The sequence below is a fragment of the Odontesthes bonariensis genome, chromosome 1 (genome assembly GCF_027942865.1).
Source record: "Odontesthes bonariensis isolate fOdoBon6 chromosome 1, fOdoBon6.hap1, whole genome shotgun sequence".
NCBI classification, from domain to species: Eukaryota; Metazoa; Chordata; class Actinopteri; order Atheriniformes; family Atherinopsidae; genus Odontesthes; species Odontesthes bonariensis.
In genome coordinates this window covers 46147229-46160639 of record NC_134506.1, presented here as the reverse complement: position 1 = coordinate 46160639, position 13411 = coordinate 46147229, and the positions used below count along the sequence as shown (strand labels likewise).

The window sequence follows — 13411 nt, the reverse complement described above, 5'->3', positions numbered from 1 at the left end:
GCTGAAATCTTTATTATTGTACATTCGTTATTATAAGATATACGTCAGCTCTACTGGTCTGTCTGGGTAGCCTACATATCTATGGTAAATTATTTAATAACCAACTTTAGTGTGGAAACGTTTTTTTATTTAATAAATGGTGATTTATAAATTCATAAAATTGTGGAAATAATCATCCGCATTGCCACATTAATTGGACAATAATGCTGTACTTATTTAGAAGCCCGTTAGATTGGCGCGGTTTGTGAGAATTAAAATAGTGATTTATAAGATAAGCATGCATTGTCATCGAAAGGGTGACTAATCTGAAACACCACATTCGTTGGACAATAATGCTGTAGCCTAATCATTTAGAAGCCCGTTTGTGAGAATTAAAATAGTGATTTAGGCTATAAGATAAGCATCCGCATTGCCATCAAAAGGGTGACTGATCTGAAACACCACATTCGTTGGACAATAGGCCTAATTATTAATAATAATTCGTTATTTAGAAGCCCGTTTGCGAGATGGGACGTGGTTGATACACGTGAACACAAATTCACTAAATATGTGTTTATTTTACAGTTATTCGTAGGCCTATATATTCTGCTTCAATTGTATTTTATTTGAAATATTACTGTCATACAATTATGTTTGGACGAATAGTAAATTGTTGTTTAGGTTGAGTACAAGGGCAATTGCCCTAAAGCTGGGCATACACTGTGCATACACTGGCCGAGTTTTGGCTCAATCGTGTAGTATACATGGGGTAACGACAAACGATTAAGCCGTCCCGACCACCTCCCGATCGATCGGATGAAAATCAAACTTGTTTGAAATCCTGGTCGCCCCTCGTGAGGCTCTCGCACAGTTGAAGCAGTTGCACGAGCCGATTGACCTCATCCTGTCACACTACGCATGCGCGAACATAGGTACAGAAGAGAAAATTGTCAACAGAAGAAGAAGAAGACAACAGAACAGCATGGCAGCGACCGGCGACCGAGTCAGACGTGTCGTGTAGTGTGAGCAGCCAATAGGACAATAATGCTGTAGCCTAATCATTTAGAAGCCCGTTTGGTGGTTTGTGAGAATTAAAATAGTGATTTAGGCTATAAGATAAGCATCCGCATTGCCATCAAAAGGATGACTGATCTTATACCACCACATTCGTTGGACAATAGGCCTAATTATTAATAATAATTCGTTATTTAGAAGCCCGTTTACGAGATGGGACGTGGCCTTTGGTTTTTTTTATGCCCCTACCTGCTCTGCATCCAACAGGCTAATTCGATAAAGTGAATATAAAAGGAATATGAAAGGAAAACAGCACCATATCAATCAAAATCAACACTTTATTTAGTTCAGATCCTTGGGTTCACATGGTCTCGTCCTCTGCCGACGGCGATTCGCTGCCCTTGCCAAGTTCAGCGGCTTGGAGAGTGCAGGACAATGCACACCCTCCTGGACTTCATCGAGCAACACCTCTTGAACGATGACCGCTGCCGACTTGAACAAGTCTCTCGTCGCCTCCGCCTTCACGCGGGCTGCGACTTTGGCGGCTGTGGCAGCGCCGGGATTGGGTCCATGGTTGTGCGGGTATTGGCCTGCTTCAAACACACCATCACGCTGCAACACTTTGGCTCTGCATGCTGCGCCGTTTGGACGGGCAGTACATCTCCAGGTGACGGAGCTGGATCTAGTATGGTGAACACCAAAACGGTAGCCGGAGTTGTCTATCAGCTGCGGACGTCCTCTCTTTGTCCCACACTCGACAACTTCGTAAGTTGGCGCCACTGGATGGTCGTCCAACACTGTGTCTTCCACAACCGTCTCTTGTAGGGACTCCTCTATGGACTCGTTGTTCCCTGTCCGGGATGGGACTGGCGAAGGCATGGATGCGGGGGGTTGGTCTTCGATGACAGAGGATCGGTCTGTGGCGTTCGTGTCACGGCACGGGGCGCAGGTCCGCTGTACGTTTGATCTCTGCATCTGTCTGTAGAGGTCTTGCGATACACCTTTAGCGTGAAGAAAATAAAAACAATTAATACAGTGCATACATGCTTTGACTTTAAGCCAACACTTCATGTGATGTTAATTTACAACCCTGATCCCACCACAGCAGAACAACAGAATGAAACACTTACCGGTATCACACAGCCTGTGTTGCCACCCAGAGCACAGGTGACACACCAGTGTCTGTTGTCTTCTCGTTACTGCAGAGTCGCACACTATGCAGGAAACCGTTGTTGAATGAATGAAGTAATTCTTTGACCAAGGGTGCTTTTAAAGCCATTGTCGTGGGGGCGGGGGCGGAGGGTGGGGGGATGGCTTAGAAGGAGTGAAACCATTTGCATCCTAACACACCTGACACAAATATGGAATTGCCTTCACCTACATTTTGCAGCTATGAAGGAAATAATAGACTTTATTTTTTTAAGCTATAAGTTGCTTATCTGACATGGCATTAATGCATTTCCCCCCTCACATTCTCGTCGCAACTGTATCTTCACCGTTGGCTGTTGCCTACTGAATCTCCTGATCGCTATAATGAATAGGCCTACTTACTGTAGGGATTATTTTCTTGGTGTAGGCATATATCATGCAATAGGCCTACCAAATGCAATACAAACTTGACCGTCTTTCAAGGCTATAGTTGGGCCTAAATGTAAAGCAACGTAGAGGTGGAGTAGCCGTGTGTGTGTGTGCCTGTACAGCCTAGGGCTCCCTGCACTTTGTGCCTTTTCTTTCCTTACTTGGGATAAATAAAGTGTTGATTTTGATTGATATGGTGCTGTTTTCCTTTCATATTCCTTTTATATTCACTTTATCGAATTAGCCTGTTGGATGCAGAGCAGGTAGGGGCATAAAAAAAACCAAAGGCCACGTCCCATCTTAAGCTGGGCATACACTGTGCGATTTTTTCAATCGCGGTATTCAGCTGCTGCTCATACTGTACGAGTGAATCGCAAGGGTTAAAACGTCGCAGCTCACGATTCCTGTTCTCACACTGTACGACCCGATGGTCTGATGCGATCTGGCTGCTCACACTACACGACACGTCGGACTCGGTCGCTGCCATGCTTCTGTTGTCTTCTTCTTCTTCTGTTGACAATTTTCTCTTCTGTACCTATGTGCGCGCATGCGTAGTGTGACAGGATGAGGTCAATCGGCTCGTGCAACTGCTTCAACTGTGCGAGAGCCTCACGAGGGGCGACCAGGATTTCAAACAAGTTTGATTTTCATCCGATCGATCGGGAGGTGGTCGGGAGGGCTTAATCGTTTGTCGTTACCCCGTGTATACTACACGATGCGAGACGCACGATTGAGCCAAAACTCGGCCAGTGTATGCACAGTGTATGCCCAGCTTTAGGGGAATTGCCCTGTACTCAACCTAAACAACAATTTACTATTCGTCCAAACATAATTGTATGACAGTAATATTTCAAATAAAATACAATTGAAGCAGAATATATAGGCCTACGAATAACTGTAAAATAAACACATATTTAGTGAATTTGTGTTCACGTGTATCAACCACGTCCCATCTCGCAAACGGGCTTCTAAATAACGAATTATTATTAATAATTAGGCCTATTGTCCAACGAATGTGGTGGTTTCAGATCAGTCACCCTTTTGATGGCAATGCGGATGCTTATCTTATAGCCTAAATCACTATTTTAATTCTCACAAACCGCCAAACGGGCTTCTAAATGATTAGGCTACAGCATTATTGTCCAACGAATGTGTGCACGTGGTTTATTTTCACACGTTTGTTGGCAGTTTTGCATCTCCTCTTCCAATTTCCAAGCAACTCGCAGTTCTCTTAAGCGTCTTTCGTGCGCTTGTGTGTGTTTTAATGTTTATATCCTATGAATAACTGCAAAATAAACATTACTAATATTTAGTGAACACGTGTTCATATATAGTCTAGCCATCCAAGCCATCGAAACCACTCTCACCTGACTAGAGGTAGGTGTTGGTATGCCGGGCGATTAGTGCTGGCGTAGACCATTTAAATGTGCCAGCTGTGAACGAGGCGAGGGTATGGAATGTTAACCCATCAAAGCCACTTGCAGCTCTGTATGCAGAGCGATTACTATCCGCGCAGATCAATGACACACATGCCAACCAGCCATCTGTACATTTTCGCGCGCTCTCTCTAAAAATAGATAAACCAGGGAAGCAATTGTACACGCCCCAGCTACTGCGGAAATTATGTGATCAGGATTCCAAAAATATTCTCACAAACCACGAACCAAACTGGCTTCTGAATAACAAATTATTAGGTATTAATAATTATTGTCCAACGAATGTGGTGTTTCAGATCAGTCACCCTTTCGATGACAATGCATGCTTATCTTATAAATCACTATTTTAATTCTCACAAACCGCGCCAATCTAACGGGCTTCTAAATAATTACAGCATTATTGTCCAATGAATGTGGCAATGCGGATGATTATTTCCACAATTTTATGAATTTATAAATCACCATTTATTAAATAAAAAAACGTTTCCACACTAAAGTTGGTTATTAAATAATTTACCATAGATATGTAGGCTACCCAGACAAACCAGTAGAGCTGACTTATATCTTATAATAACGAATGTACAATAATAAAGATTTCAGCTGCTCAGGTAGCCTGGCCTAATCGACTGCTCCCTGTGGCCTAAACGACTCCAGTCGGCCTAAACGACTGCGGCCTAAACGACCTGTATCCAATACAACAAATGTCATCTCAAAGCACTTAGATATTAAAGTCCAATTCAAGCCAATTGGAATTCAATTAATTGTATTGAAATTGCACTGTAACACCATTCAGAGGATACCTGTTGGAACAGGGAAACACGAGTTAATGACCACAATAATGTCACATATACATAATGTCATTTGAGAAATTAAACAGGGGAAAAAGAGAGTAAAGTGAGGAAAGGTGTGAGTGATGATCTCCCCCAGCAGTCTAGGCCTATAGCAGCTTAACTATGGGATGTTTCATCTATAAGCTCTAAGCTCTAACTATAAGCTTTATCACAAAGGAAAGTTTTAAGCCTAATCTTAAAAGTGGAAAGGGTGTCTGCTTCCCAGACATTTACTGGCAGCTTATTCCACAGAGAGGGGCCTGATAACTGAAGGCTCTGCCTCCAAAACTGGCAGCTGGTTCCACAGAGAGGGGCCTGATAACTGAAGGCTCTGCCTCCCAAACTGGCAGCTGGTTCCACAGAGAGGGGCCTGATAACTGAAGGCTCTGCCTCCAAAACTGGCAGCTGGTTCCACAGAGAGGGGCCTGATAACTGAAGGCTCTGCCTCCCAAACTGGCAGCTGGTTCCACAGAGAGGGGCCTGATAACTGAAGGCTCTGCCTCCCATTCTACTTTTAGAAACTCTGGGAACCTCAAGTAAACCTGCAGTTTGGGAACGAAGTGCTCTGTTAGGAAAATATCTTACAATGAGATCTTTAAGATATGATGGAGCTCGGTCATTAAGAGCTTTATATGTGAGGAGAAGAATCTTAAATTCTATTCTGAATTTAACAGGGAGCCAATGAAGAGAAGCTAAAACTGGAGAAATATGATCTCTCCTGTTAGTTCTCATCAGAACTCTGGCTGCAGCATTTTGGATCAACTGGAGGCTTTTCAGAGAATATGTGGGACAGCCCAATAATAAAGAATTACAGCAGTCCAATCTTGAAGTAACAAATGCATGAATTAGTTTTTCTGCATCACTCTGAGACAAGATGTTCCTGATTTTAACAATATTACGAAGATGAAAGAAGGCAGTCCTAGAAACCTGTTTTATATGCGAGTCAAATGATAAATTCTGGTCAAAAATAACTCCAAGGTTCCTCACTGTAGAACTAGAAGCCAAGGAAATACCATCTAGAGTAACTATATAGCTAGACAATTTCTCCCTGAAGCGCTCAGGTCCAAAGATAACGATAATTTCAGTGGAGTGTCCACTTTTAAACCCAGTTTGGTTTGGATCAAGGAGGTTGTGTTGTGAGAGGTAATCATTGACCTGCTTAAAGACGCCCTTTCAATGGTTTTAGACTGAAACGGGAGGAGAACGGGCTTCTAAATAACGAATTATTATTAATAATTAGGCCTACTGTCCAGCGAATGTGGTGGTTTCAGATCAGTCACCCTTTTGATGGCAATACGGATGCTTATCTTATAGCCTGGGGGGCCTAAACGACTCCTCTGTCGGCCTAAACGACTCCTCTGTCGGCCTAAACGACTCCTCTGTCGGCCTAAACGACTGCGGCCTAAACGCCAATGGCCTAAACGACTTGTATCCGGCTAGACTGCTGGGAAGCTCATCTGTCACACCTTTCCTCACTTTACTCTCTTTTTCCCCTGTTTAATTTCTCAAATGATATTATGTATATGTGACATTATTGTGGTCATTAACTCGTGTTTCCCTGTTCCAACAGGTATCCTCTGAATGGTGTTACAGTGCAATTTCAATACAATTAATTGAATTCCAATTGGCTTGAATTGGACTTTAATATCTAAGTGCCTTGAGATGACATTTGTTGTATTTGGCGCTTTATAAATAAAAATGAATTGAAATTGAATTGAAACGGCTCTGTTGGCTGCGACAGAAGCCTTAAAAGAAGCCTGAGCGACGGCTAAATCATCGGTTCTTATCCTGCTCGACCTATCGGCTGCGTTGGACACTGTCAACCATTGTACCCTTTGGTCCGTACTCTCTAGCGTGGGCATCACAGGGAGACCAGGGTTCAGGAGGTCCTTTGTCCCAACAGCCATAAGGCTTTTTAACAGTGACTGCTGACATTTTCTCAAATTTATTTATCTATTATTATTATTATTATTATTGTTTTAATATACAATCCTTGTAAATATTCCATTTTTTTTTTTTTAGCTATTTGACTAATTTGAATTCCCACACTGGGGGATGAATAAAGTGTTTTTCTATTGTATTTCCAACATATATTCCCTGTAAGCTGGTTGTGTCATCAACAGATTGTTCTGTCTATAAATGTCATTCCCAGCTTGTTCAGCCTCACATTTTCCTTTCCCCCACAGACTGTGTGTGTAACACCATCTTCAGATTATATCTGTGTGTAAGTATTACTGTACATGGTGCTGGTTTTGAGTCTGTTTTCTGTGATGCGGCTGTAACATGTAAAACCCCCTGTGGTGATGAATAACGTCTTGCTGATTCATTATTAAAGTTTTAAAGATGCTTTACCTTTCGCAGTGTTACGGTGACTTTCTGACATGGAAGAGTTGTCTCCATCGTTACTGTGACGCCTCTTCTTTGGCCTCAGCTCTGCATTTCCAGTTGATTCACGCCCACTTCCTTCCTGATCTTGGCTCTGATCTTGGAGCTGGACATTTGTTGGTTCTGCTTCACTACGGTCACTTTCCTCATAAGTTAGGGTCACCGTAGGGTTATCAGTCTCCTGCTGTTCCTCATGACTGGTGCAGACTTCCACTGGTTCCTCTTTAATCTGTGGAGGTTCTGGTTCCTCCTGGTCCAGACTGGAGTCCTTCTCAAGGTTAACAGGAATCTCTTCCTCACAGAGATAATGCCGTGGGAGCTCTGGAAAGACAAAAGGTCACAAGGAAATGGTTATTTACACCATCACTAAATAACAAAGACTGTAGTTATAAGTAATAAAAAGGGTTCCACAGATAGGAGGGTGAAACTTAATGTGAATGAGACTAATTATTTAGGTGCACAGATACGAGAAAGTCTCAAGTTTTAACACTCTAAACAGCAGAGATGCAACAATCAACTGGCTGGTGAGCAGAAACGTAGGTTTGTTAGCTTGTTTCAGTTACATCAGATTTACATTACATTACGGTAATTTTGCAGACGCTTTTAATCATAAGTGCATTTCCTTCCTAAACCAAACAGCTAAGAGCATAACTAGTGCTAGAGTAAGTGCGGTAAGTTAGGTACCGAGACAAATGGGAAGACAATTTAGGAATCAAATAAGTGCGTAAGGAGCTGGGAGGAAACAGGTGATGTCCTCAGAGGGCGGATCTGGGTAGTGTTTCCTGCAGAGATGGTTTTTAGCCTGCGGCCAAAGATGGGCAGCGACTCAGCTGTCCTGACATCAGTCGGGAGATCGTTCCACCATCGGGGGGCCAGAACAGAGAAAAGGCGTGACCGTGTGGATGGTTTGCAGGGACCGCTGATATTTACATAATCTTTTAATTCTAAGGTGCGAAAACAATCATCTGCTCCTCAGCAGGTGTTAAAACTCGTGACATATCACACTGTGTCTTTATTTATGGGACAAAAACTAAGTGAACCCCTGATCCAGCAGCTGGTAGCAGCAGCTTCAGAACCATAGGTTCATGCTCAGATTATTCTTCCGTTTCCGTCATGAATTTCGGCTCGCTACTAGTCTAGTCTATTTTAGAGGCCTTATAACTCAGCCATAAAGCATAACACAAACCTCATTCAAAGTTTATGTGACAGGAGACTCTCGGCTTGAAGTGAACCAAAGGGTTTGTTGATACATTATACAGCTTTGACACAGCAGCAGTTTACGTTTTAGGAAGACTACATCTCGGCATGGTGTCTCTCCCACTGTTTCTCACTCCAATTTCGATACTGCACCAAATCCTCGAACAAATGTCTCTCATGTCCAAAATATCTGCCCGATCTGGAAAATTTTTACTTTAAAACGTAGGCATTTTTGTCCTCTTTCACACAAAGTCACAATCATTGAGCTCTGCCACACAGATTTATCACAAATTGCCTCGGCGCACAGAGGTCGCCTCTCCATTTCCAATATAAAGGCCTAAAGTCATAAAATCAATGTGAAAAATGATTTTAAAACTGCCATAGAAAACGAGCCACACATAGTAGCCGAATGAAAATTACACCGCTGGCTTCTGCCGTCTCTTGGGGCGCTGACGGCTCAAGAATTATTCGGATACAACTTTTACTTTTCGAACAGCGACCGTTTGTTCGAGACAGTCGAGTGCAGTCAAAATTATAGTGCAATTTTAAGAAGCCATAGTGTGTGCACATATGTCAGTTTGCTCTCTGTCTAACACAGACGAGCCGCAGCTGGTTCCATCTCCGTAGCAACGCCTTGTTAGCCTGCTCTGTTCTAAGACTGCTTATGAGGGCAGAGCCAAGATGGATGCCCTGTTATAACAGCTTAATGTTATAAATCTGATCTGCTTTTCTCATTTAAACTGATAGTGACAGGAAGTTTGAAAATACCCACAATGCAATGGGCAAATGCATTGAAAAGCACTTAACGAGGCCATTTTGAAAATGCCATAAAAGCTGTATTTTTAAACAGGACCTTGATAAAAATGACATAATTGTCTTCAGCAGACATGTCTTATGAATTTTGGGCCTCTGCAAAATATAATTAATAACAATAATATTAATAATAATAAAAAATACAAAAATAAATAAACACACACTCGCACAGCACATGCATCCATCCCCCAACTCCGCTGGGGTGTGGCGAAGCGGGCACATCCGGGGGCCAGCAGCCCCCCAGCTACCACAGACTTCGAACCAGCAGGACAACTCCTCCTAGCCCCTCCCGCCCCAAGCAGCAACCAGGCAACAAGTGTGTGGGAAGACCCCTCCCCTCGCCCTTCTGGCTCTTCGATATTTTCTAATAGTGAGCATTTAAAATTGAGGGGCAGGCAACCTTGTGGAACTGGGAGCGCGGCCCTCCGGGCAGCCTAAATACCCAAAGAGCCCCGCCCTCCAGATACCACTCAGTGCTACCACCCCCCAATTTGTATTCGGGGAGCCACTTGGTAACCCGAAGGCACCCACCCGCCCCACCCAAGACAGCCCCTACAAATAAAGACAATAACAAAACAAACAAACCATGCAGTCACCCCAGACGGCCGCAGCTCGGGCCTGAGACCCACCATCACCTGGGCCTGAGACCCACCATCACCCAGGCCCACCCAAGCTGCCCCCAACAGGGGAAAAGCACCGCCACACCCCACCGCACACCACCACACCCGAACAAAGAAAAACCTGCAGACACATCAGAGATCCCAGAGCAACCAGCCCGACACCAGGACCCGCACCAACCCACATTCACCGCGGCGTGCCTAGGGCAACCCAGACCCCCCAGGCACAGGCAGCGCTCAGACACCAGGGCCCAGGCCCAGCACTACAACCCATCCTAGAGCGTGGCGGCCACCCGACCCATAAGCCACCCCCCCATGGCCCCCCAAGCGACCACGCCCCACACCGCAAGATAGCTCCAACCACAAGCCCCCCAAACTGCCCACCAGGCCAGACACAGTCACCCCCAGCAAAGATCAACCCGGCCCCCACCACCCGAGAGACCACCAGAAACCCGAAGCCACACAGCCTCCCCAGCACACAACCAACCGCCCAGAGCGGCGGGACAGCAACCGACCACCCCCACTATGTGATAAAGCTAATCAGCGGGGACCAGAGAGAATGAAATTCAGCCAGTTGATCTTTTGAGGAGGCAGACATTGTTTCCATGCTAATATAATCTAAAAGAACATTTATAAACTGGTTAATACACAGATTGTTCTCTGCTTTCCAGTTCATGAGAATAGTTTTCTTTGCGATACATAGCACTGTGAGGACCATGTGTGCTGAGTTCATTTCCATGTTGATGTTGTCCAAGTCACCCAGTATGCACAGTGTGGAGTGTGCAGGAATACTACACTTAAGTCATGTTGATAGGTCCTCACAGACCTCAAGCCAAAACTTCTGGACAGGCGCACAAAACCACAAAGCGTGTGCATAATCATCAGGTTTGTTATCTGTGCAATGTGAGCAGATATTTGAGTGTGTTAGACCTAGGGTTGCCAACCGTCCCTTGAAAAACGGAATCGTCCCGTATTTAGAAACAACAGCACCTGTTCCGTATTACTGTGAGAGTCTAAAAATAGTCAGTATCATGCCAATGGAAATGAATAACGGGCCCATAGATATGTATAGAATGGCTAGATGTCTCGTCCGCGTTGCTGGTCAACGGAGTCGAACGTCCGCAGATGGCCGCCATCTTACCACAGGCAGCTCTCTCGCCGACAACATTGTGTTGATGGTGAAACATTCAAGACATAACTTGCTTAATTCTCAAACGTTTAGGTTATTATAAACATCAAAGTAGTAAGCTAATTATCACACTACAGACGAAGTCCATATTTATTTTTTTAAATAAAAACGTAAATATTTCACGTTTATTTGCCCCATGACTCAACTTTATTTATCCCTTGGGATGACTCCCTCAGGGAAATTCAAGTCCCCAGTAGCTCCAAACACACACATAGGATCTCTATAAATGTAAAATACAGTATAATATAGAATAATTAATATAATATATAATTAAAATATAATTAATATAGAATAATCTAAAACAAAGTGTAAAAAAGAATATAGGCTATACAAGATATACAAAGTAAAGAGAGTTAAATAAAATAAGTTATAGCACTATGGTTGAGTTATTGCCCATATTGCACTACACTTGTGTTAATTACACATTGTATGCACATAGTCTGACCATAAATAGAAAAGATATTGCACAGTAGTGACGTGAATTATTGCACAGATGATCGAATAAATAAAATATCGCACAGGGTCTTTTAGTATGTAAAGTACTGAATGTGGGTTTTTGAGTATTCCTCTGTCCGTGACCCCCCTACCCCCATAGATATGTATAGAATGCCATTCTACATATCTAGCTCTGAGCTAACAGTGCAATAGTACACGTTCATTCATTCATTGGTCGTAAAGTATCGGTGAAATAAAGACAGATAATAAACGGATATAAACGGATCTCCAGTGACCTAAATATCTTCCGAAGGACGCCAACTTTCACCAAACTGTTATCGGTGAGTAGATGAACGGATTTTATGCCAGAAATAAGGTCCAGGTTAAAAAAAAAAAAAAAGAACTTCTCCTTTAAGAAAGATACTTATTTTATTCAGTTAATTTTGTTTTTTTGTATTAAAGTGAATTCCTGAATAATAATTTGTTTTCCATGTGTTCATGTCACAATATGCATCTAATTCAATTCGGCCGGCCCTTCTAATGAGGTGTCCCTTATTTATTTTTCAGGGAGTTGGCAGCCCTAGTTAGACCCATCCTGAACATCCTTTGTCCTGTATAATGTGTTCTGTGAAGGATTTTGTTTTGTATGAGCTGCAAATTAGGATTTCGAGTCATTCTGAAGGTGTTCAAACATATTTGTGGCCAGTGGTTATGGTTAGAATTAGAACTGAAGGATAGAACTGCCTCCCATTTTGAGGATGGTAAATAAATTGTTTCATCCATCTTAGACAGGTTTAAGCCAGGTTTTAATGCCTATTTAATTGTTTCTACTGTGTAGATATGTTGGTATCTAATAAAGTTGAAAAGATTTAATCAGGGGCGAGGCTAGGGTATTTTTAGTGGTGCCAAGGCCCCACCGTGAGATAGCTCGGCACATTTTTAAAATATTGTATTATGCAAAAACACTTTTTTTTCCCCTCAAGGATGCATTATTTTAGTGACCATTTTATTTGTTTTCTAGCATTTGTTTTTGTTTTAACTCTTTACTCCCAAAAGAAATGTTGAGTTATCTTCAATATTTGTCTCAGGCTCTCTGTTATCCCTGTCGAGCCACAAGTCTTTTGAAATGAAGAGGTCAAAATTGAATGTTGTAGGGGAAAACACTACTCAAAGCAAAACTAATACGGCTCCAAAATTTATAAATGTACTAGTTCGCCTCAATTAGTGAGAAATAATGTGCCTCTGTGAGCACTGGGGGCTGGGCCCCCCTAAATACCAGATCCTAAAATCGCCCCTGGATAAAACTGGAGTTTTAAGATGCAGCGGCAGCTGGATGTGTCACACCGTCAGATGTCCGGCTGCTTGGTTCTGCTGGACCAGAGGTCCGTAAAATGAGCCGAGTTATGCGTGGAGACTGCATCCGTACAGAGAAGTGGAATAAAAACTTTGTTTTTCAATGAAATTTGTGAATAATCGCGATCTCAATGTTGATTTTTTTTTTTTAAATGCTCGTGATTATCATGGCAGGCCTCGAGCGGAGGATGTAAAAGCCGTTCAGGCTGACAGAAACAGCGGATTCAGCATGAGGCCCGTTAAAGCCCAACAGAACCGGAGCGGAGCTCAGAGCTGCAGCCCTGTTCCTCCACACAGCCTTACTTACCCACTCTGTGGAAGTTTATTTGCGGTTTCCAGCTGATATCCAGCAGTCTGCGCTGACGGTCGATCTCTTCCTCGTACTGGACGATGGTTTTCTCAAACTCTGAGAATATTTCTTCGGCGGCAGCAGTTAGTCGCTGGCTGATAAACTCTCTCAGATGCTGAACTGAAGACATTGTTGCTGCACACACTCAGATATTCAGCTCAGACACGCTAACACACCGTCCAGCAGCTGAGTCCCACACAAAGAAAACTCTCTCTCTCTCTTTCGTTTTTTTTTTT

The 13411-nt window shown here is 43.2% G+C and overlaps 1 protein-coding gene across 1 annotated transcript; it reads right to left on the bottom strand.

Moving 5' to 3' along the window:
- Window positions 1-1335: 1335 nt before the first annotated feature.
- On the bottom strand, window positions 1336-13387 carry LOC142383943 (uncharacterized). Its single transcript, XM_075469815.1, has 4 exons — window positions 13134-13387; window positions 7190-7543; window positions 2124-2207; window positions 1336-1994 (listed from the first exon to the last, which is right to left on the bottom strand). The coding sequence occupies exons 1-4, from the start codon at window positions 13303-13305 to the stop codon at window positions 1336-1338; spliced, it is 1269 nt and encodes a 422-aa protein (XP_075325930.1). The 5' UTR covers window positions 13306-13387.
- Window positions 13388-13411: the final 24 nt, after the last annotated feature.

Excerpts from the sequence above, each read along its gene's own strand:
- LOC142383943 (XM_075469815.1), bottom strand. The coding sequence starts at position 13,305 with ATGTCTTCAGTTCAGCATCTGAGAGAGTTTATCAGCCAGCGACTAACT. Across the intron at positions 7,544-13,133 it reads AATAAACTTCCACAGAGTGG|AGCTCCCACGGCATTATCTC; the intron begins GTAAGTAAGGCT and ends TTGTCTTTCCAG. Across the intron at positions 2,208-7,189 it reads TCACCGTAACACTGCGAAAG|TGTGCGACTCTGCAGTAACG; the intron begins GTAAAGCATCTT and ends TTTCCTGCATAG.